Here is a 20836-nt window from a genome sequence, read left to right as displayed (position 1 = left end):
AGAAATAAGACCTCAACCCTATTGTCCCTCTGCAAATTTATGTACATAATCAATCCCTTACCTCTCTCTAAAAGTGCAAAATTTCAAAAAGTTCAATGAATAGAAGATTGTTGGGGCAGAATAGATCTGGACAAGGAGAAGAAGTCGGGGGATAAAACGTGAGAAGGGAGGGACAGGCAGTAGAAACAAAAGTGAAACAGTTTGAGCAGCATGTTCCAGGAGTCTTGAGGTCTTTGAGTGTAGCCTTCATTGATTTGAGATCTAGCATACCGTTCTCTCACTAGAAGGGAAAACCTATAATAGCAGCAGGCCGTAAAAGACAGTTTGGAAATAAGAACCATTCAGGAAATTTGTTTGCTGATGTTTTAGAGAAAGTCACACCAGTGAACTAGTGAAAGTCACTTAAGCATTTGGATTCAGAGACTGTTGAAGTGATAGTCTCACTTTTAACAGCAGTTGCTTCTTCTACCAGTATAGAAAAAATATTTTCTTCCTTTGGACTAATTCATTCCAAATTGAGAAATCTGTTAGGACCTGAAAAAGCAGGGAAGCTTTTTTTTTCCTCTTTTCCAGACTATGAACAGGAAAATGAAGGTGAAGATGACTGAGTTAGCTGCAGAAGCCAATATTTTAAGCTTCTTATGTTGACTTACCTGACAGTCCACTTAATTTGTTTAATATTTCATTTAACTATTTTAGTTAAAAACAAAAACAAACCTGATTTAAAAAAACTTATGTTTAAATTCAAAAATTCACATGCTTGTTTTGTTAAAATTCTATGCTTGCTGTTGAACAAAAACCAAGAATACATAACATTGTTGTTTTAGTTAAATAAAACAATTTAAAAGGTCTGTCTGGTGATGTTCTCCTCCTAATACAGCATGGCAAGAAAATCCTCCAAATATTGATTAACCTGTTGAATTGGAGATAGTTCACCTCCCAATGACTTCATAGATATCTTCAATTACCTTTGGTAAATTAAATAACAAAAAAATCATTCATTTTCTGATAGACTAGTTTTACAGCTAAAAAGTTTTCAAAATAAATCACTTTAAAAATGTATAGTGTGTACCTCCTAAAAATGAAACCTACGTCTCTCTAGGTTATAACAACCAACAAGAATTCACTTTTATGTAGAATGATTAAATTGAGTCTTCCTGCCTAGTGATTTAAATAGATTTGATTTAAATCAAATCTACCCTGCTGATAAGCTCTTTCACACATACCATGTCTGACAAAAAATAAGAACATAAAAATGAACAGATCAACTGCAAACTGAATTGTTGGTCATGAAGTAGGACACTTCACTAGCTTGGACTACTTCAAGAAAACGTATTCTTGCCAGGTTTATTCATTTTGGGCTACCATAATTACTCCAAACAGGATTCTCATTGAAGTGAATTATCTTGAACTCATCAAGTACAGTAATAAGGTTCAGAAACCAATTTCAAGTTAGAAGATTAGGAAGTAAACAGCAAGAGTAATTTTTTTTCCCTACAATAAGAATGTATCGGTGAGGCCAATAAACCCTTAAAAAGAGTCAAGGAACAGTTATAAAGTGATTGAACTGTAGGAGTCAAGAGCAACTAGCTTGACAAAATACAATTAAAAACATGATCAAAAATTACCACTGCTAACACTTGGATTTTAAACTTAAAATTAAACCAACTTTTATTTGGAGCACCTATGAAAATTACAGCACTTTTATTCTTTTGCTGTTAAATCATGCCAAACTACAACTGACACTTATGCAGCACAGAACATTTCAAAATTATGTTAAGAAATACTCCAAAAGCAGTCTTCAACACCTCAAACAATTCTAGTTGGTATTTTCCCAAAATGTATAACATATACAAAACAGGTTAAGCTGCTTGAACGTGTTTAGTTAGACCAAATTCAATGTATTGAATAATTTGTATAAAGTTTCTTCCAGTACTATAAATGTGTCGAACCTTTTACAATTGATTGGGGAAACTGGTTCTCCTCCCCAACCCCAAAACATGGTCCTGATTTCTGCAACTGGCTACTAACAGATCCCTGTGCCCACATGGAGTACCTATAAAGTCAGCAGTGCTCTATGTGGGCATGCATAGGAGATCTGCCCATGTCCAGCCACTTGAAGGATTAGGGCCCAACACTGTTAGTCTTAGAGGTTTTACAGCTACTGCCTTTGAATTGCCAAGTAGTTGTATGTAGTTAGAATATCCCAGGTGGCCACAGAAGAGTATTTTGCTTTATTTAATGGTTTGTTTTTTTTAAAAAAAAAAGCTTGAGGCCAAATAAATTAACAAGGAAATGAACACAAGAAATTAAGAACCGCATTGGTAAATCTAAAAATCACCATCACTTAAAAGTTAGAATCTCTGACCACTGTTCAGTTAAGTGCACCAACAATTGTAGACATGTACCAGGTTAATAAAATTCATGCCATTATAGGAATCAGTTATTAGAAAAACTGAATTCAAGAGTTGCATTCTCTACTATAATCATGTTATATTTGTGAAACATCTGTCCTCATCTAATCAGTTTAAAAAAAAATTAAGAGGGAAGAGTCTATAGCCTGGGTAATGTTATGAACTACAGAAGCAGTAGGTCAATAAATTTGGAAGATATTAACAAAAAAATCCAGTTGTTATCACTAAACCAGCAGCCCAACATTAAAATATTTATATAAAAAAAATTTGGTGAATTGGGCATGCTCAATTCAACAAATTTTTTATCATCTGTTAGCATATTACACATCTCTGGTTATATGCTGCTCAAAAGAAAGGCAAAATAAGACCATCAGACAAGCCTGTTGTATTGTAAGTCAGATAAAACCAATACAAAACATGAGGTGATGAGGATGTACTGCTAACCTTACTTTTCAGTTTGTGCTTGAGGTCACTAAGCAGTGCTCTATAACTTCATTTATTTGGGAAAGATATATGAAACCACACAATTTAAACACACTTGCAACTATCTCTGAAGCCTATTTTCTAGTTGAACAGCAAATATTCTTCTGCAGTGTTTAACTGATAGCTGTACTACACTTAGTGAACACAAACTTGACATCTTATCCTGAAGTAAAGCAATAAGGTGGCTTTATGCACTTAAAACAAAAGAATATGGAGGCTTCTATTTGCTAATAGTCATATAAAAGCAGAACTTTAAAACTTAGTGTTAGCTAATAAGAGGTCTAAATAGTTTACTACAAATCAATACCACCCTGTAAATACCCACTTTATTAACAAAACAAGTGCCAAATCTCATTACAGGGTCCAAAATATCTGAGAAATATTACCAATTGTTACCTTTATGTCTAGACTTTGCAAGACTAATCATTCATTTTCAAATAAGCCTGACAATGTGCAAAAGTTCCCAACATCACGTGCTAGGAATAACAAGTGCTACTCAGACCAAGAGATTCTACTGAAATCTTAAGTCTAAAATAAGATAGCGAAGTCAGTCTCATACTTTGGGCAGTCGGCAGTCACAGTGAAGATCCTGAACTCTTATAGTTTCTATGTAACTAGTTTCTTCGCCGCCACAAGTTAGAACCTTTGCCCTCTTCTCAGTGATACTAGATAATATATTGCCATTAAAGACTTGGTTGCATCACTGCTTACAGTATTATCAAACGTACTAAATGTAATTTTGTTTAAATAGTCAGATAAATAATCCTCCTCTTGTTAACTGTACAATTCTCCTATTCATACAAGCATTATGTTCAGAAAGTGCTTCCTGTGAGAACTGCTTCAAATGAATGAATTAACCTTGCAAAAAATCTAACTTTCCACAATATGCAATTTGTCGACCCTGCATTGTGCAGTCCCATATTTACAAAATACTTAAAAACTTTACATCTGTCTTTTACCATACAAAAAAGTGCAATTCTCTCACCCCATCTTGTGAGGCAACAACATTCTTCATAAATTCTACAGAATAGCAGCCTATGACAAGCAAATAAGGTGCTTAGCTTATGCCCAGGATCTAACTGTTTAAGTACCACCAGGCAGTACATTTTATATACTGGCAGATTCAGTTCCTATGCTACTGTCGCAGTGGTGCTCCAGCCAGGTTTGCAAGCTCAATAAGAGCCAGTGCACCATGCAGGCGTTCACGCTGCTCCTGAAGACGACGGCGGGCAGCTGAGGGAGCACTGTTTTTTTCCTCATCATCCTCTTCATCAGACTGAAGATATTCCATGGGATCTTGCTGTTCCTGGTCAGCTTTCTGAGCTGTTTTGCTTTTCAGAGTAGGAGTGCGCTGTTCTCTTGTCTCCCAATACCTGTGAAGTCAAAGTTTTACATAGTTTATAAGCATCATCCAACTTGACCAACAAGTTTCATTGAAAGCTGACAAGAATCTTCCAAACCAGAATCTTAACATGATTGGATCATTCATTTCATTCCAATTGCTAATTTCTCAGCCCCTATTTTGTGGTATTTAAAGAAACAGAAGGCTTTCCACCGCAGGAAGATGATTCAGTATTCAGCTCCCTGTCCACACCCTCCCTCCCTCCCCCTTCCCCCCCAATTCTTTCTATATGTTGTTCCCACACCTCCATCATAGATTCGAAGGCCTGGAAGGACCACTCTGATAATTTAGTCTGATCTCCTTAATAAACACAGACCAGAGAACTTCCCTGAAATAGTTCCTGTTTGAACTAGAGTATATCTTTTAGAAAACACTCAATCTTGATTTAAAAGTTGCTAGTGATGGAGGATCCACCACAACCCTATGTACACTGTTCCAAAGACAGGGAGTATTGTTATTCACATTTTACAGATAGAAGTTTTAATGTCTCAGAATCTAAGATTAAAAGACTAGCTTAGAAGTCTGTGGCAGTCAGGAACTGAATTCAAATCTCAAGTCCCAGTCCTACAAGACCACACTCTCTCTCTCTCTCTCTCCCCCCAAAGAGAGAGTCCGCTCTTATTACAACTACCACCACCTTCCCTCATACATGCATATTCAACACCATGAATACTGCAGCACCAAAGGAAAGCACTGTATTAACAGCTGCTTTAATAAGCAAAGAGCCACTCAAAGGGAGAATTGTATAGAGAAGGGAAAACAGATGAGAAGGAAAAAATCAAAAATGCATCCCAATGAGAAAAAAAGCAGAAGCAACTACCACTAGAGAAGTTAATTCTAACCTCTGGAATTTAAACAAATAGCATACTAGGGAACAGCTGAATCATTCAACCTGAAGAGAAAAATGAAGAACAGAGGAAGTGTGTTGTATCATCTTCAGAGTACAATGCTTTTATACAGCATGCAGTAGCACATTCATCAAAATGAGACATCTGTGTAACCACGGAGGGAATATTAAGAACTTCCTGAGAAACTGTCACAAGAAGTGCCTAAAAGAAGAAGTCTGACTTGGGGTGGTTGTGTCAGTGAAAAGTACCAAGTCCGTATTTGATACTGATGACAATTTTAATTCTCTTAGAGGCTCTATGGATACGTCCTTTGCTAAATTAAGTCTCTCGTGGCATAGGTGTGAAGGAATCGATACATTCGAGAACTGCCAAGGTGAATAAGACCCAGAGAAATAATGATGAGTCTTTAAAAATTGTTTCACATAAAGGTTGTATAAAAAGTATTATAATTCAACAGGAATTTAAAAATAGTCTGAGATGACAAAAACACCATGAGTGTAAAAGTTTTTGGCTTCTACTGACATTTCAAATCTCAGTGCTCTCAGCATCTTAATAAATAATTCTAGATGGTCACAGTTTAAGAGAACTTACTTTGCTAGCCACTCAGCAACAGCTTTATTGTCAGCTGTTTGTTTTTTACTCAGTCTGCCTGTGGGTTCTTCTCTCTTCAGTCTTGCATAGGGATGCTTGGGGCAATGACGGTTTGCATGTGTGAATCTGCTTAAACATCCTTAATAAAAAAGCAAGGACAATAATCAAGAAAAGCAGTTGTCCAACATGTAAGCCCAAAATTTAAGAAACTAAGTCATTATTAAATTAACTTTCTTCCCACTCTAAAATCTGGATTCAATTCACCATAGAATGCCCCATAATCAAAAAATTAAGTAATTTTTTAAACAACCTGCTTATACTTTTAAGAACTTTGCTTTTAAACTGACAAATGTTTATGTGATTGCACACAGATTTATTTTCCCCCCTTTTAAAAGATTATCTAAAATGGAAATCCAGGGCACATTTAGATAGTACTACTACTGCGAAACTTGCCCATGCTCTAAATACTGCCAGTTATTTTCTGATGGCTTACCATTTTCTGAGCAGACAAAAGGCTTTTCTCCTGTGTGAAGACGTTGGTGTGTTTTGAGCTGCCCACTCTGAACAAAGGCTTTCCCACAGTCTGGATAGTCACACAAATAAGGCCTTTCACCTAAAAAAGTTGAGTAGAATTTTAAGAGTTATAAATTCAGAAAGTCTGGACACCATCTAGTGATGGTCCATGGCTCAGTGTTTCTGCTGAGGATCCCCTAAATCAATGACGAAAAAAATCCTTTGTGGAAAGATAATGGTTGCCCAGAAACTGTAAAAATCCACTTCCACAAGGACATCAAATTGAAATTTAGTCAACTGAGTTAGTGTTTAAGTAGTCTTAGGTGCTACACTTGCCCTAATTCTCTTGACAGTTGTGATTTTACAATGATATTTTGCAATTTACACAGCCTTTCCCATGTTACTATGTAAAAAGAACCACACAAATGAGAAACAAAGTGACAATATAAAGGAATAATAAACTGATCTAACACAAAGTAAACAGCGACTACAGAAAAAAATATTCTCTAGTAACTTTCAGTTGCAACAATCTTAGGTGTTACTTATAACAGAAGTAATTTTCAAACAAATCAGAGATTTGAGTGTCCCTAACACAGCAGAAGTGATTATGTTGTGGTAAAATGTAGGAATCCTCATGCATAAGCACAAATGTTTATATTACGGGGTGACTGATTTAATCTTTCTCTAGCAGGAGGAGGGCTTGGGGGGCTTGCAGAGGCTACAGCCACTCCAAAATTTGGCTTAGCCCCCCCAAACTGGGCACCTGGCCAGCAGCCGACAATCTCCAGCCACCCAGCTGCTGTCTTGACAGTCTCCCCTTCTTTGGGAAGCTGATTCATGGCTGGCAGGATGCTGTGGGAGCTTGCCCGATGTTAGAGGTGGCTGTGCCTGAGTGGATCTCCGCTGAGCTGGGGGGGACAGGGAGCCTGTCTGTGCTGGTGTCTCTGGCTCAGGAGTGGGAGTTGCAGCTGCTGCACTGAACAATTGTTCAGGCTCTTGAGTGCTCAGCTTAAAGAGACAGTGCACTCACAGGCACACACAGTCTCTCATATACTCCCTCCAACACAGACACACTATTATTTCTTGGTACTTTGTCAAAATGCACATATATTCTCTATAATTTCACTCTTTCCAAGTTCATTAAAGATTACAGTACTGTTAAATTAGTTTTTTTGACTGGACTGTGCATTTCATAATTTTATTTCTCTTATGCTTAAATTTAATCCTTTGAGTAGTGAGTTCTAAAATACCTAACCTGTCCTGGCTGGAGTAATTATCATTACTTTTACCGTATTGTGCTTTGTCATTAATTATTTAAAATGGTACAATCAAATAGTGTCCTTCTAGAAAGCAAATTTAGCTTGTACTTACTTTAGCAGTACAAGTTTAAAAAAATGAGCTGAACTAGTAACTTTAAACATTGTGCAGATGGTCACTTTTTTCAATTTTTATTTTTAATTATATTTGTAACGTAACTTAAAATGTGTACGAAAATAAATGCAATTCCAAGTCTGATACTAATGGTAATGGAGTCTAATGTTAGAGAGTCACATACATGATTGTGATCAGTAAACATAAATGCCAAAATAATTAGAAAAATAAATTCCTGTCCTTAATAAAAGGAAAAAAACAATCACGTTAAAAATTAAATATGTTTTTAGTGGAGTAAAAAAATAATTGATTAAAATAGAGTAGATAATGGCAGTAACAGAGTAGGTCTTTTAGAGAAAATAAGCAGATTTTATTTCTCTCTACTATAGATGCGTACAAAGCATCTAACTTGTGTTTCTGATATCTGTCCTAAGGCTCCAAAATTTATACCTCAAGGTTTGAAATTATCTTGCTGTATTATCTCCTAATTTTTCTAAACTTAAAATATGGCTTTAATAGGGGCTTTTAAATATGTTTTTCTTTCTTTATATAGGAATTAGATACACTGCTCCTATCAATTCATTTCTAAGTTATCTGCAAAAAACACAACCCTGGAGTTTTCGGGTACTTAAGTAGCCCCTGGAATCACAGTAAAAGTCCACCCCCCATCTGAAATGGCACCCCTCCTTCCTCCCTACATGGTTCACATCCCCAGTGTGGCTCCCTGCCACATGCCTGCTGCAGCTGCACATGCTCTGGCTTAGGCCGACAACGTTTCGGTTTGCAATCTGGCTTGGGCTCAGGAGCAACATAGAACCAGCATCCATTCCCTTTCCCACCCACTGCCTCTTCCCGTTGCTAAAGACTGAGCACAGAGCAGGTGGTGTTCAGGTAATGCCTTCTATAGCACCTGTGTGTTCAGTTCTCTCTTTCTTGCACCAAGGCCCCCTGCTCCAGATTGACTGCAGCGTGAGTTGTATCATGGCTCTGAGTCTCCAAATATCTTACTTTGCCATGTGAAAATGGCAGAATTTTGAAATATAATACAGTACTTTCTCCAATTTAAAGTAATTAGCTATTAATATTATTTAACCAGTGATTTTTTTCCCCAGAAGTTTGCATTTGTTAGTTATTAGTTTATTGGCTTAATTATTTTTCCTGTTGGTTTTCTGTAAATAAATGTTGCACAAGTGAGCTGCTACAGATGAAGTTTAAAACCAATCAATCACTTTATATTTTTATTCCCCTTCTGAGGATAACAGATAAAACACACATTTAAGTGCATATTGTTAAAAAATAAGCTAGCATGTGTGCCCACAGCATGTATAGTGCCCCTGCCCTCTCAATTTTCATTCTAGCCAACCTCAGCCCTGCACTGGGAAGAGGCTGGAGCCGCCCCTCTGGTCTAGTACATGAAGGGCGGCACTTGGCTGAAGTTATGTTCAAAATCTGTAGCACTGTTCACAATTCCACCACTAGGTGATACTAAACAAATACTGTTTGGCCAAAAGAATACTGACCAAAAGAAACAGTATTGCTAACATTTCAGAAATAAAGCTCTGATTACAATGGAAGTTAAGAGTCTAAATACCTTTGGGGATCTGGGCCTAAGTCCCTAGCCTATGGCCAAATCCTGAGGTCCATAAATGGAGCCCGATCACCCTTGGTCCATGCACAGAAATCCACAGATCCTACCCTTTCCAAGAGAAAATGGGGTTGTTGCCTCCACAACACTGTTAGCATTTCCTGGACTTGCACAGAAGCAAGAGCTTGATATGGATTTGGATGGAGAATCATAGTGACTTGTGAATGGGGTTGGCAATATGCTACTCATTATGGTGATGAACCTTGCCCTGCTTCAAATTTCACTGTGAAGGTTTAGGGGAAGCAATACTACAGCGTTAAGCTGTATTTCCTGCCTCTCCAAAGCCTCTGGCAGCTACTACTAAGCTGTCATATGCAACCCAACCAATGGTAGAATGTCTCCAAGAAGGCTTCTGTCCTTTACAGAGCCCTAATAGCTAGGGCTAGGAGGGGCAGTTTTAGGAAGGCTGCAAAAAAAACTTCAGATTTTCTTCTCTTCCCAGCTATTTGCTGCCTGCTGTCTACAGAAATGCGTTAAGACCTTCAGTTATACAGGCAAACTACCACTAAAGTCAATGGGAGTTTGCCTAAGAAAGGACATCAGGATTTAGAGGCAGAATATTAGGTCAGCTGAAGACAAATCTGCAAATAATAAATACAGCTAATAATTTCTGCCTTCCTATTCTACAGGGAAATTTCAAAAGTAAATGAAATGGGCAAATAGTCTTTTTGTGAGATCTAACTGGCCAAATCTAGTACCGTAGTAAATCTATATAAGTCAATGGAGTATCATCACCAAGGATGTATCTGACCCAACGAGTTTTCCATTAAGACAATCTGAATCGGTTAGCACTTCAGGGATGGAAGTTTAAAGTTACCAAGGAAAATGAAATACAAGGACATCTTGTGTGTGACCAAAAAAGAATAGAGAAATTGGCGTTTAATACTGGCAGACAGGCAGACTTGCCTTATTTGATCCAGAAAAATAAACCACAGGAGGCAAGTTATTTTGAAGGTATTATCAATTATTGTGACATTTTATTGCAGAATACAATGTCAGGTACATAAGAAAAATCTGTTCAATTATGCTTAGTATAAGGGAACAATGAATCTCCTTTTCAAAAGCAAGATGGGTCCAGTTTGTCAATGCATAATGTTTGAGCAAAGAATTAACCATTTTTCTGTAACACTCTTACATTATTTTTCCCCAAAAAGATGCAGTTCGGTGGTCAAAGGTCTGTGTTAAAATAGTCAGCAGTTTTTTCCCCCTAACAGCCAAGAGCTGAGCAAAACGGAGCATCTAGATAAAGTTAAAAAAAAATCTGATCTCCCCTAATCTAAATGCATGTTAGCTACACAATTATTAAATAACTACTCATAGGAAGAAATTTTATCCTTAAATTTAACCCAGAAACATATTACATCATCAAATAATAAACACAAAAAGAAGGGGTGGTAATGAAGAAAATGAGAGAGGGCAAGGTCTATTTAAATCTAGTCAATTTTTTTTTAAACTCAAAATATAATAATACCTGGCCTAAAGCTCCCCGACAATTTTTATGGCTTTATTAACATTTTCCTTCTCTGCACTCACCCTTCCATTGTTGTGTGAAAGACCCACACAAGAGGGAAACAGAAAAGAAAGTGAAAAGTACCATCATATATAGAGTAAAACCAAGAAAAAAAATCCTCCTTTTTTTCAGTTACTAAGTGTAACATGTCACTAAAGCAGAGGGAAACAATCTCTAAATGTTTCCTTTTATCACAGCAATGCTGGTTGCTCTGCCACAATTACTCCAGTATAAACACAAGCAGTTACACAAAGATAAATTTAAACAATGTCTTGACCACACTAACAGACCTCAGGGAAAAAAGTAGTCCATTCAATAACTAGACCAGAATACTAATTGTAAGAATGGAAGAACTTCCAAGCTAAAATCTTAACTACTTGATAAATATTTTTTCTATGCACAACATTACATTCCTTTCACTTACCAGTGTGAGTTCTTTTGTGTGCCTGTAAAGATTTCTCTCGTGGAAACACCCTGTTGCAGATGTTACAACGGATTCGGCTGGATGAATGCTCTCCCTCACTTATTAGATCTCGCACTGTGTCTGCTCTTGGTCGGCCACGTCTAATACCATCCTATCAAAAAACCCACACTGTTAAGAAACTGTGCAGTTTGTTTAAAAAATATTAATATAGTACTTGCAGACAAATGATTCAGTCCAAGGGAAGCTTTTCTAAACAGGAACTTTCTGTTTCTCGAAAGTATGTACCAACACATCAGGAAAATGCAGTTGTTTAATAGCTTTTATTTTCCTCCATCGTAATTATTCATCAAACATTAAAAGAACCACATCAAGAGATTTAAATCCATAGCAACTATTCTTCCCTGAAAACAAGTTAATCACAAAGCTCCAGCTTAAATGTCATTTTTAAAGAACACAAGTAATTAGATACTAGAAACATGATGTCATTGTATAAACACAACAATAGCATTCAAGTTATATATATACACACACACAGACATGTAAGAGTGAAAGAGCTGGACCCACGGATTACCTCGATTTAACATTAACTCTTGAACCAGTTTATTGTTTAAAAATAAAGTATATCATGAAAGCACAACAAATACGAAGTTAGGGTATATCTGGCACTCTAAATTATTTTATGGTAGGAGTCACCAGATGGCCCTATTACATAGTTTAAAAAAAAAAAAAGTTCTCAGCATATGAGCTCTATTCAATCTTCAAATAAACGTTACATTGTTCTTAATTTGGTGATGTAATTTCTTTTTGGGGTAGCCACTGCAAGCAGCAGCACAATTTGCTCTCTGCCTTAATCTCTTTAAGGAAAGAGAATTCTTGGTTTTCAGGGAGCAACTCTGTCCCAGGCATTGGTGTTTGGGCTTAGATTCCTGAAAAAGAGGATTGCCTGTGTGCTGCCACAGAATGCATCCGATGAAGTGAGCTGTAGCTCACGAAAGCTTATGCTCAAATAAACTGGTTAGTCTCTAAGGTGCCACTAGTACTCCTTTTCTTTTTGCGAATACAGACTAACACGGCTGCTACTCTGAAACCTGTGTGCTGCTTGAGTACTCTTGTTCAAGGATTGAGGAATACAGTGTAAATAAAAACATCACTGATTTCACCTCCTATGGTGAAACCTACTTGCACAGCACTATCATCGTGGCAGAGGGAAGACTATTATATGATATTCTAGAATATTTTGGAAAGAGCCAAACTTTTTTTTGTAACTTTTAAAATATATTAGACTAAGTCACCTAGCTCCTATCTCAGGGAGTGTCAGGATTGAGAGTCTCCTCCCGCTAAACTTCTCCCTTTCCCTACAACTGACACCATGAAATTATAATTGAAAGTATAAAGGCCATTCCAACTTTGGATCAGTTGGACTGAGCATAACAGAACAAGAGGCAACCTTTGTCATGACTGAACTGCTCCACTTGTGAAAAGGAAAGAGAACTACCACATCATGCATAGTCCTCTGTCAGCTAACAGATTGATTTGAGCACATTTTTAAACTTCAGGTCCAGAAAAGACGTGGCAATAGCATTTGTATGAATGTAAGTAATACACAAGAAGTCTTGGAATGTATTGTTCTGAGACTTATACAACTCAGCTAAGTTGCTATTTACATTTTTATCACTAAAGGCAGCAAAGAGTCGCTGTAATCAAAGACTGAATGGTTAGCCAACTACAAAAGCAGTTTCTCCTCCCTTGGTGTTCACACCTCAACTGCTAGAAGAGAGCCTTATCCTCCCTGATTGAACTAACCTCGTTATCCCTAGCCTGATTCTTGCTTGCATATTTATACCTGCCTCTGGAAATGTCCACTACATGCATCAGACAAAGGGGGTATTCACCCATGAAAGCTTATGCTTCAATACATGTTAGTCTATAAGATGCCACAGGACTCTTTGCTGCTTTTACATATCTAGACCTACACAGCTACCCCTCTGATTTTTATCACTAATATTTTTAGTAATGCCCTTTTTGAAGGGTTCCTATTTTAACACTGGGATATAAATGAAGTAAAAGATTGTTTTAGAGGGGCCTGAATCTTGAAAGAACTCAGCCAGCCAGCCAATGTGCAGAAGGATCATGTATTTAAAGATCTACATTTCCTCAACTGCAACCAGGAGTTTAGAGGAAGTTTGAACGACCAAATGACCTCCTCACACTCTACACCTTGGCTGGGGTTGCGGTAAAACAGATTCAGTTGTTACTAAGGCTGAGGGTGGGAAGTAAGAGCACAGCTGGACTCTCAGGGCCAGGCTGGCTTTGCTGGGTTGTCAGTTTGGAGAAGCATTTTTACTGGGAAGCTGAGCATGTGGTCTGGAATCGGCGAGACACAGCTGGCGTCTCACGGAGCATTTGTACAGAAGCACTGTGCGGGGTGGGGCTGCACTGCAGAGGCTGCAAAGGGCCACGAGTTGAGAACAGGTGAAATTCTACCACTGTAACGACCCCCATGCCCGAGAGTTTACCGAGAGGGGTGTCAAGTCACTGGGCCACGCTCCCCGCAGCTCTGCTCCCAGCCCCGGCCTCCGCGTCCCAGACCCCGAATGCCCAGACTGCAGGCAGCCCCGCCCCCAGCAGAACCCTAGGCTTATAGGCTGACATACCGCACCGCGCCTGCGCACAAAAGTGGAGCTGGAGCGCGGTCGCGCCCTCCCCAGCCGGCATATGACACAGGCAAACGGCGAGCGAGCGTCTGGCGGGTATAATTTTGGCGCGCGAATGTGTCGTCACCGGCGCACGAGCTGCACCCGGAAGTGACTTCACTTTAAATCGGGGGTGGTGGCCAGAGATTCACCCTTTAAACCGGACAGACGCCCGGCGCCCGCCCTCACCGATGCCCGCAAGCGCCCCGCGGCGGCAGCGCCTCCCCCATCCTATGGGCCCGGCGAGGGTTTAACCCCATCGTGCCCAGCTCCCTGGCATGCTCCCTTCGAACTCACCTTCAGGTGGCTGCCGCCGCCGCCGCTATCTGGGCTGCCCGCCTCCTCATCCTCCCCGCTGGAGGCTCTGACCACCCCCCCTCGAGGCTGCTGGACGGAGGAGGGAGCGGCGGCGCTACTGGGGCTGAGGGTCACGTTGTGCGCGTTTTCCCCCCAGCGCCAGGGATACACCATGAAGTCACTGAAGCCGGGGCTGGTGGGGACGGGCGGTGGGGGCGCCGGCTCCTCACCCCCCCGGGACGGTTTAATCGGCGTGGTTTTAATAACGGAGACCAGGACCCGCTTCGGGGAGTCCTGGCAGAAGATCACCGGGGGGCCCGGGGGCGGCCTCTCCGCCATCGCTAGCCCCTCGCAGACAGCGGGGCGGGGAATCTCTGTGGCGGCTCAGGCCCGCTCTCCCGGGCGCCGAGATCTCACCCTGCGGCCGCCTGTCACCGCCCGATCCGCCTCAGCCACTCATCGCCAGCCGGTCCTCTCCGGGTCTCCCCTTCCGCTCCGGCCGCGGACCTGCTGAGCCGCGGTGTCAGCGGCGGCCGCCGGCCATGGCAGCAGCCCGCGGAGAAGGGGCCACACCTGCGCTCCTCTCGTTTGCAGCGGCGTCGGCTCCTCAACCTGGCCTCGGTCACAACAGAGCCCGAGCCGCCGCCGCAACCCTTCCGAGCCTGCAGGCAGCCCGGCCCCTGCCGAGCCCAAGATTTTCCCGCGTTACATTTCGCGCCTGGGCGGAACCAATCACCGAATCCCGTTGATATATAATGGAGTGACAGCCAAGTTCAGGCAATCACCTGTGAGAAAATGGCCGGCCACGCCCCCGGGGGCGGGATGTGGGTGGAGCCCGGTCACATCCAGGCCCCGCCATTGGCGGGAGAGCTCTCCGGCCTACAGAATTCGAAACTTCTTGGGATCGCGGGCCAGCGGCAGCGATGCTCCGCCCTGCACTAGGGGCGCCGCTCCGACGGAGTTGGTCGGGTGCTGATTGGGCCGCTGAAGGAAGGAGGCGGGGCCATCGTGGCCTTATGGTCGGCTGTAAAGAGGCCGGGCGGGTTGCTGAGTTTGGCGGGCGTTGTTGTTGTCTTATTCTTTTGGCCAATCCTGGAGGCGGAAGATAGCTTCCCGCGCGCTTTCACCATTTATGACGTCTCTTGCTGTGTCACCTGTTCATCTTAAAGCGGGTAGGCGGAGGTATTGCTAGGGCCTCTGGCGGCTCCTCCCTCTCCCTCCCCCGGGCACTGTTAAGCCAGCGACCGCACGCTCCAGGCTCCACCCCCGCCTCGCTCCGTGCCAGGTGCCGCTTGCTGCTGTGGGCGCAGCCCGGCTTTCCCGCGCTGGGCTACGCACCGCCTGGCCCGTGGGCCGCTGCAGGCGCCGGGACGTACCCGGCGCAGCGGTCGGCGGGCAGCCTTGCCACCTCCTGCATAGAGCCCCTGTGCTGCGGGGGTGGCCGCGTCTGCTGATTTCGGGCACCTAGTGCCCCAGGCAGAGTGAGCAGCGCTCCCCGGGAGGAGACGTAACAAGGACAGCGGGCGCGCTCTTCATCGCAAGCTTTTCTCCGCAACCTGCAAGGCTGAACCTGCCTTTCATTAGACAACCGGCGAGCCGGGCCCGCCCATGAGTCTCTCCGCGCTGGGGGCCGTGGCTTGAAGAGGAGGCCCTGGCAGGCTGTGGTGGCCAGGCCGGGACTGCTGTCCTTCTCCGCTCTGCCTAGATTGGAAGACTGAGTTCCCCAAGGGGATGTTTGTTATGTTGTGTTTGCCCCGAGATCTGGAGGCGGATTTTACAACGCTGTTAGGGCTTCGTTTTAAAGAAAATCAAACATTTTAACTCGATGAGTAAATAGTTATCATCGATATACTGGTTGATGGTAACTGCCCAGTCGTTGTAGATGCTTCCAGGAAGAAGTGGGTGTGTGCTTTTGAAGTGGCAGAACCATTGTCCTATGAAAGCAGCATTATCAAAAGGGGGAAAAAAAAATCTGCCTGTGCTTTGAAGACCCTGTGCTCTCTGCTTGAAAAGTCAAATATCTCAAAACAGACAGAGATTGCATTTTAAAGTTACTCCTGTTCATATTGCAATAGCATCTAAAGGCTCCAATCAGGATAATTTCCTACATACTACATATCTGGCATGTCAGATCATCTGCCCTGTCTTCATCAGTTTCAATTAACATGCGTTTTTTAAAGTTCTGCAAGTCAGTTTCAGAAACAAGAAACAAGCCCTTGTGATACTTGGGGGACAGTTTGCCCCCGGGATGTACAACTGTAGTTAGAGCATCCTAAATGATTCAGAACTCTTATTTGGTACTGAATCAGAAGTAATCTATAGCTGCAATGGAATTTTATTAGTATTTGATTTCCTTACACATTAACAGGTTTCAGAGTAGCAGCGGTGTTAGTCTGTATCCACAAAAAGAAAAGGAGTACTTGTGGCACCTCAGAGACTAACAAATTTATTTGAGCATAAGCTGGATTCCGATGAAGTGAGCTGTAGCTCACGAAAGCTTATGCTCAAATAAATTTGTTAGTCTCCAAGGTGCCACAAGCACTCCTTTTCTTTTTACACATTAACAGTTTCATGTGTGCTAAAGTGAACATCGTTTGTAATCTGTATCAAGAAAATTATTTGCTGAGTGAGTTAACCTTTCTACCCTAATCAATGTACAGACATTTGTTCCATTCTGTGATGCTTAAAAGTTCTAGGCATGTAGCCAATTTCTTGCATTGTTATTTTGCAGAGTAATAGCTGCAGCGTTAGTTTCTTGATATTTGTCCATTGATACATCTTCCCACTAACAGCATATTGAAGGGTTCTAATCCAATTTGTTATTGATTCAGTTACTTATTCCATCTTCGCAATATGGAATAATCAGTAGATGTGTCCAAAATATGTTGTTTTGAATACAAGTTCTCCAGCATTGATTAAAGTACTTGGGATCTTTCTTTCACATGTATAACCCACACCTTGTATTCCAAAACATAAATTAGTAATAAAATTTCCATCTTTACAAGAGAACACATGATTCTGTATAACCAAAAAGATTCCCAAGTTTCAACTAATATGTAAATGGTAGCAATAAATTGTCTGAATATAGACAGTGAAATTGCTTTTGGATAATTTAGCATTATACCATTTGTAAAAAAAAAAAAAAATTGGTTGAACCGATCTAACCATTGCCAACATATCTGAGCAGCTGCTAGCATGGACACCTACATCCCAAAAGATTCTCATTGAAGTTAATACTACTCCACATGGATCCAGCAATCCACACTAGCAGATTGCATTACAGATCCAGGGCCTGTATCATCTTTTACTTTATCCATTTGAAGTGTTTTGTTTTTTTTTTAAAAGGGTTCAAAACTGAGACGCATGAAGACATAACCTGTGAAGCTTGTTCATCTTTAATATAGAATAAATACTACCTATCCAGCTTATAAAAAAATCAGCATTGTTAGAAAATGTTTTAACAAATGAAGAGAAAAGATTTGGAAATAGATACACCTGTATATTTGAATTTATCCAGTATACACCTAAAAGGATAATTGCATTTTTTTTTACTAATTGTCATAGGTCTGGTCAAACTCCCCCTTTTGGACACTCACCAGGCTGCTGTGTTTGGTTCACTTCCTACACACTGGACCCATATGCTTTTAAGCTCCCTTTGTCTGGGCAGGCTTCAGTCATCTCTTCCATTAGTCTTTCTGGCACCCTCTCTCTATTTGGTACCCCTGCTGGATGTGGGAGCTCACAGCCCAGCTGCCTTAGGGCCCTACGACCAGTGCTTACCCTCTACATTCCAGTAGCTTAAGCACTCCCTTTCTCAGAGGCAGAGCTCCACTTTGTGGGCAAACTGGTACAGTTTAAATCTTCAGGAACATGTGATAGCTAAAGCAAAAATATACAGACTGAAAAAGACATTCTAAACCAGTCATACTTTATGCAGCAAGAGCAAGAGATACACAGCTGTGTGGGAAAACAACAAAACCTGTACACAAATTCTTGCCACAGTGTCCTCCTCAGTCCACAAGTCCCCTAGTCAGTGTCTGTTAAGGGGAGTCCAGAATTCTGCTGCACCCCATCTCCTTCCTTCCTTCCGCTCAGTCTTGCCTTCTTGTTCTGGTCCCTTTTCACTTTCTGCTGCCCTCAGTACTTCCCAGATATTGTATTAATTCTGTCTGCCTCTTAAAGAAGTTTCATACAATGTCACACTAATACATAATTGCATTTTTAATACACTGGAGTTCTAAAAATACTTAATTCAATAATGTTTAACTTAATTTAAGAAGGTTTGGTCAGGATATTGCCATATCTGTCACAGGTTTCAGAGTAGCAGCCGTGTTAGTCTGTATATGCAAAAAGAAAAGGAGTACTTGTGGCACCTTAGAGACTAACCAATTTATTTGAGCATAAGCTTTCGTGAGCTACAGCTCACTTCATCAGATGCATCACGAAAGCTTATGCTCAAATAAATTGGTTAGTCTCTAAGGTGCCACAAGTACTCCATATCTGTCACAGTTACCCAACAAAAAAGTTATAGTACTAGTGCCATTTTCCTTAAGCTCTGCCAACATCCCTCACTGCTGGCCCATCTGCACTCTTCCTTCAACTAGTACAGTGAGTCTCAAATTGCTTTTGCAGCGCAAAGAGGACTTGTGTACCACTTGCCAGCGAGACAGCAGCCAAGTGGAAATTACTGTGAGCAGTAAAAAAAAAAAAAAAAAAAGTCTCTTAAACATGCAGTATGTGAGCCATGTTTAGGAATGTAAGGATGATGAGTGCAAGGGGGAGAACAAGGTTTTCAGACAGGCTATAGGCAGCAGGCTAGATGTACTAGAGCCCTGCAGTGGGACTGGGATCCTGTGGGTCCCACACAACCCACTGCAATAACAGCAGGAGTGAGATTAAAGAATAGTCCCATGCAGGGATCTAAAATGCACCACAGAAGTACTAACAGTACAGTAACTCAGCTTTCTCTCTCTGATTTTGAATATAACTACACTGAATTTCCACATGAGAGCTTTGCCATCAACTTCATGGGATACAAGTTTTCATTGCTGACGTGGTGCTATGCCATCTCTATTAATTTTATAATATTTGATAATTACTACTAAAATTATTTCTAGTATTTTTTATTTAAAAGGGACTCTGAACCAAAAACCCCACATTCAAAGAACCCTAAGAGGTGGTGAAGCTCAGCATCAGATCTGAGATTTGTGGGAGGCCACTTTTCTAAAACAGAATGACTCAGAAAGTCAGATCCAAACAAAGCCAAACTTTAGAGAAATTTTCAGATCCACCGGGCCCATCTCTAATTGTATTCCTTGTTAGTGATTTTATTAGGAGAATAAAACATGCAACATGTGTACTAAAACATTTTCATGGCTACTTATATGATTTGTGCATTCAATCCTTGTAAATGCAGGTGAGGGCAGCCAGTATGTTGGTCTGAGAAAGCTTGGATGCCCAGTGGTGCTCTGCTGCATTGGCTTCCTCATGGTGAGGTTTAGATGCTTTCTTCTCTAATCTGTTTTATTAGCACCACAGGACAGAATGTACTAGTACTTGCCCAAGTTTTAAGAAAATAAAATTACATTTATAGTGAATTGTGCAAACTTTAATAATATGATTCTTCCTCTTTTCATATATGCTTTGATTTGCAGTGAAATAGTTAACAACATTGACATTTAAATTTTCATTATTGGGCATTTGAGTCAACACCGCATTAGAGCTATTCTTTCATGCTATCAGCAGATGCAGGCAGAGAGTGAACACTTCACTGATTTGTGCTCAGATTATGTTTTTTCATCGTTTTCTTTGAAAACATAAGGGCAGGAGATTTATGGTTTATCTATATGGGGAGGTTACTCTGGAATAAGATAGGGGAACTGAAAGTGCAATAGGTATTCCAGAATAGCTCCCCCTGTAGACACTCTTATTCCCGAAAAAGTGGTTTTTTTTCCGGGTTTATCTTAATTCACATCCAGTAGTTACTCTGGTTAATTTCTCCATGTATACAATCCCTTAAAGAAAGCAATTCTGAGATGTCAGTCTAAAAACTAGGTCGCCAATCTGGCATTACCTAGCCCAAGTCAAGCCCTCTGTGTTCCTCACAAGACGGGTGGAGAAAACACTATTTTGGTCAACCTCCGAGGATATTTATCAGGAATCCCTATTTCTTCCTTTTAACCTCTAATTTCAACCCTTCAGTTTTATGGTCAATTTAACTTGACTGTGTAAAGATATCCAGAAGACTTCAACCAGAAGCCTTTAGACTTTCTAGAAACAACTATTAGGCATTCTTTTTTTTTTTTTCTCTGCTTCCCCCAACCATCCTCTAACCAAAACAACTGATTTCTTGAGTAATAATAGCATTATTTTCTCATTTATTGCATCTGCACATTTGCCAGCTTGCTGGGATTGTTGTGTAAAGAAAAACTAATCAAGTAATGTATTACAAATGCCTGTGCTTTACACTCTGCTACATTTGCTGGCACCATAACCTTTAATGCGTGTAAGTGAAAAGGAATAGTAAATGTTTTACAGCGAAATTCAGCCATAGCCTGATTGGCCAGAACTCCATTGACTTCAATTAATGTGTACTATTTCATTAGTTAATGTGAAAGGGTGCCCTGGAGTCTTCTGTTTTGACCT

At 40.8% G+C, this 20836-nt stretch overlaps 1 protein-coding gene across 1 annotated transcript; it reads right to left on the bottom strand.

Moving 5' to 3' along the window:
* Nucleotides 1–1675: 1675 nt before the first annotated feature.
* On the bottom strand, nucleotides 1676–19276 carry ZNF367 (zinc finger protein 367). The gene is made up of 5 exons (XM_084629413.1): nucleotides 14192–19276; nucleotides 11202–11352; nucleotides 6232–6351; nucleotides 5739–5877; nucleotides 1676–4270 (listed from the first exon to the last, which is right to left on the bottom strand). Exons 1-5 carry the CDS (start codon nucleotides 14528–14530, stop codon nucleotides 4033–4035), a joined length of 987 nt encoding a protein of 328 aa, XP_084485539.1. The 5' UTR covers nucleotides 14531–19276; the 3' UTR covers nucleotides 1676–4032.
* Nucleotides 19277–20836: the final 1560 nt, after the last annotated feature.

Source organism: Lepidochelys olivacea, assembly GCF_965140295.1.
Source record: "Lepidochelys olivacea isolate rLepOli2 genome assembly, chromosome: 5".
Taxonomy (NCBI): domain Eukaryota; kingdom Metazoa; phylum Chordata; order Testudines; family Cheloniidae; genus Lepidochelys; species Lepidochelys olivacea.
This window is presented reverse-complemented; position numbering and strand designations above follow the sequence as displayed.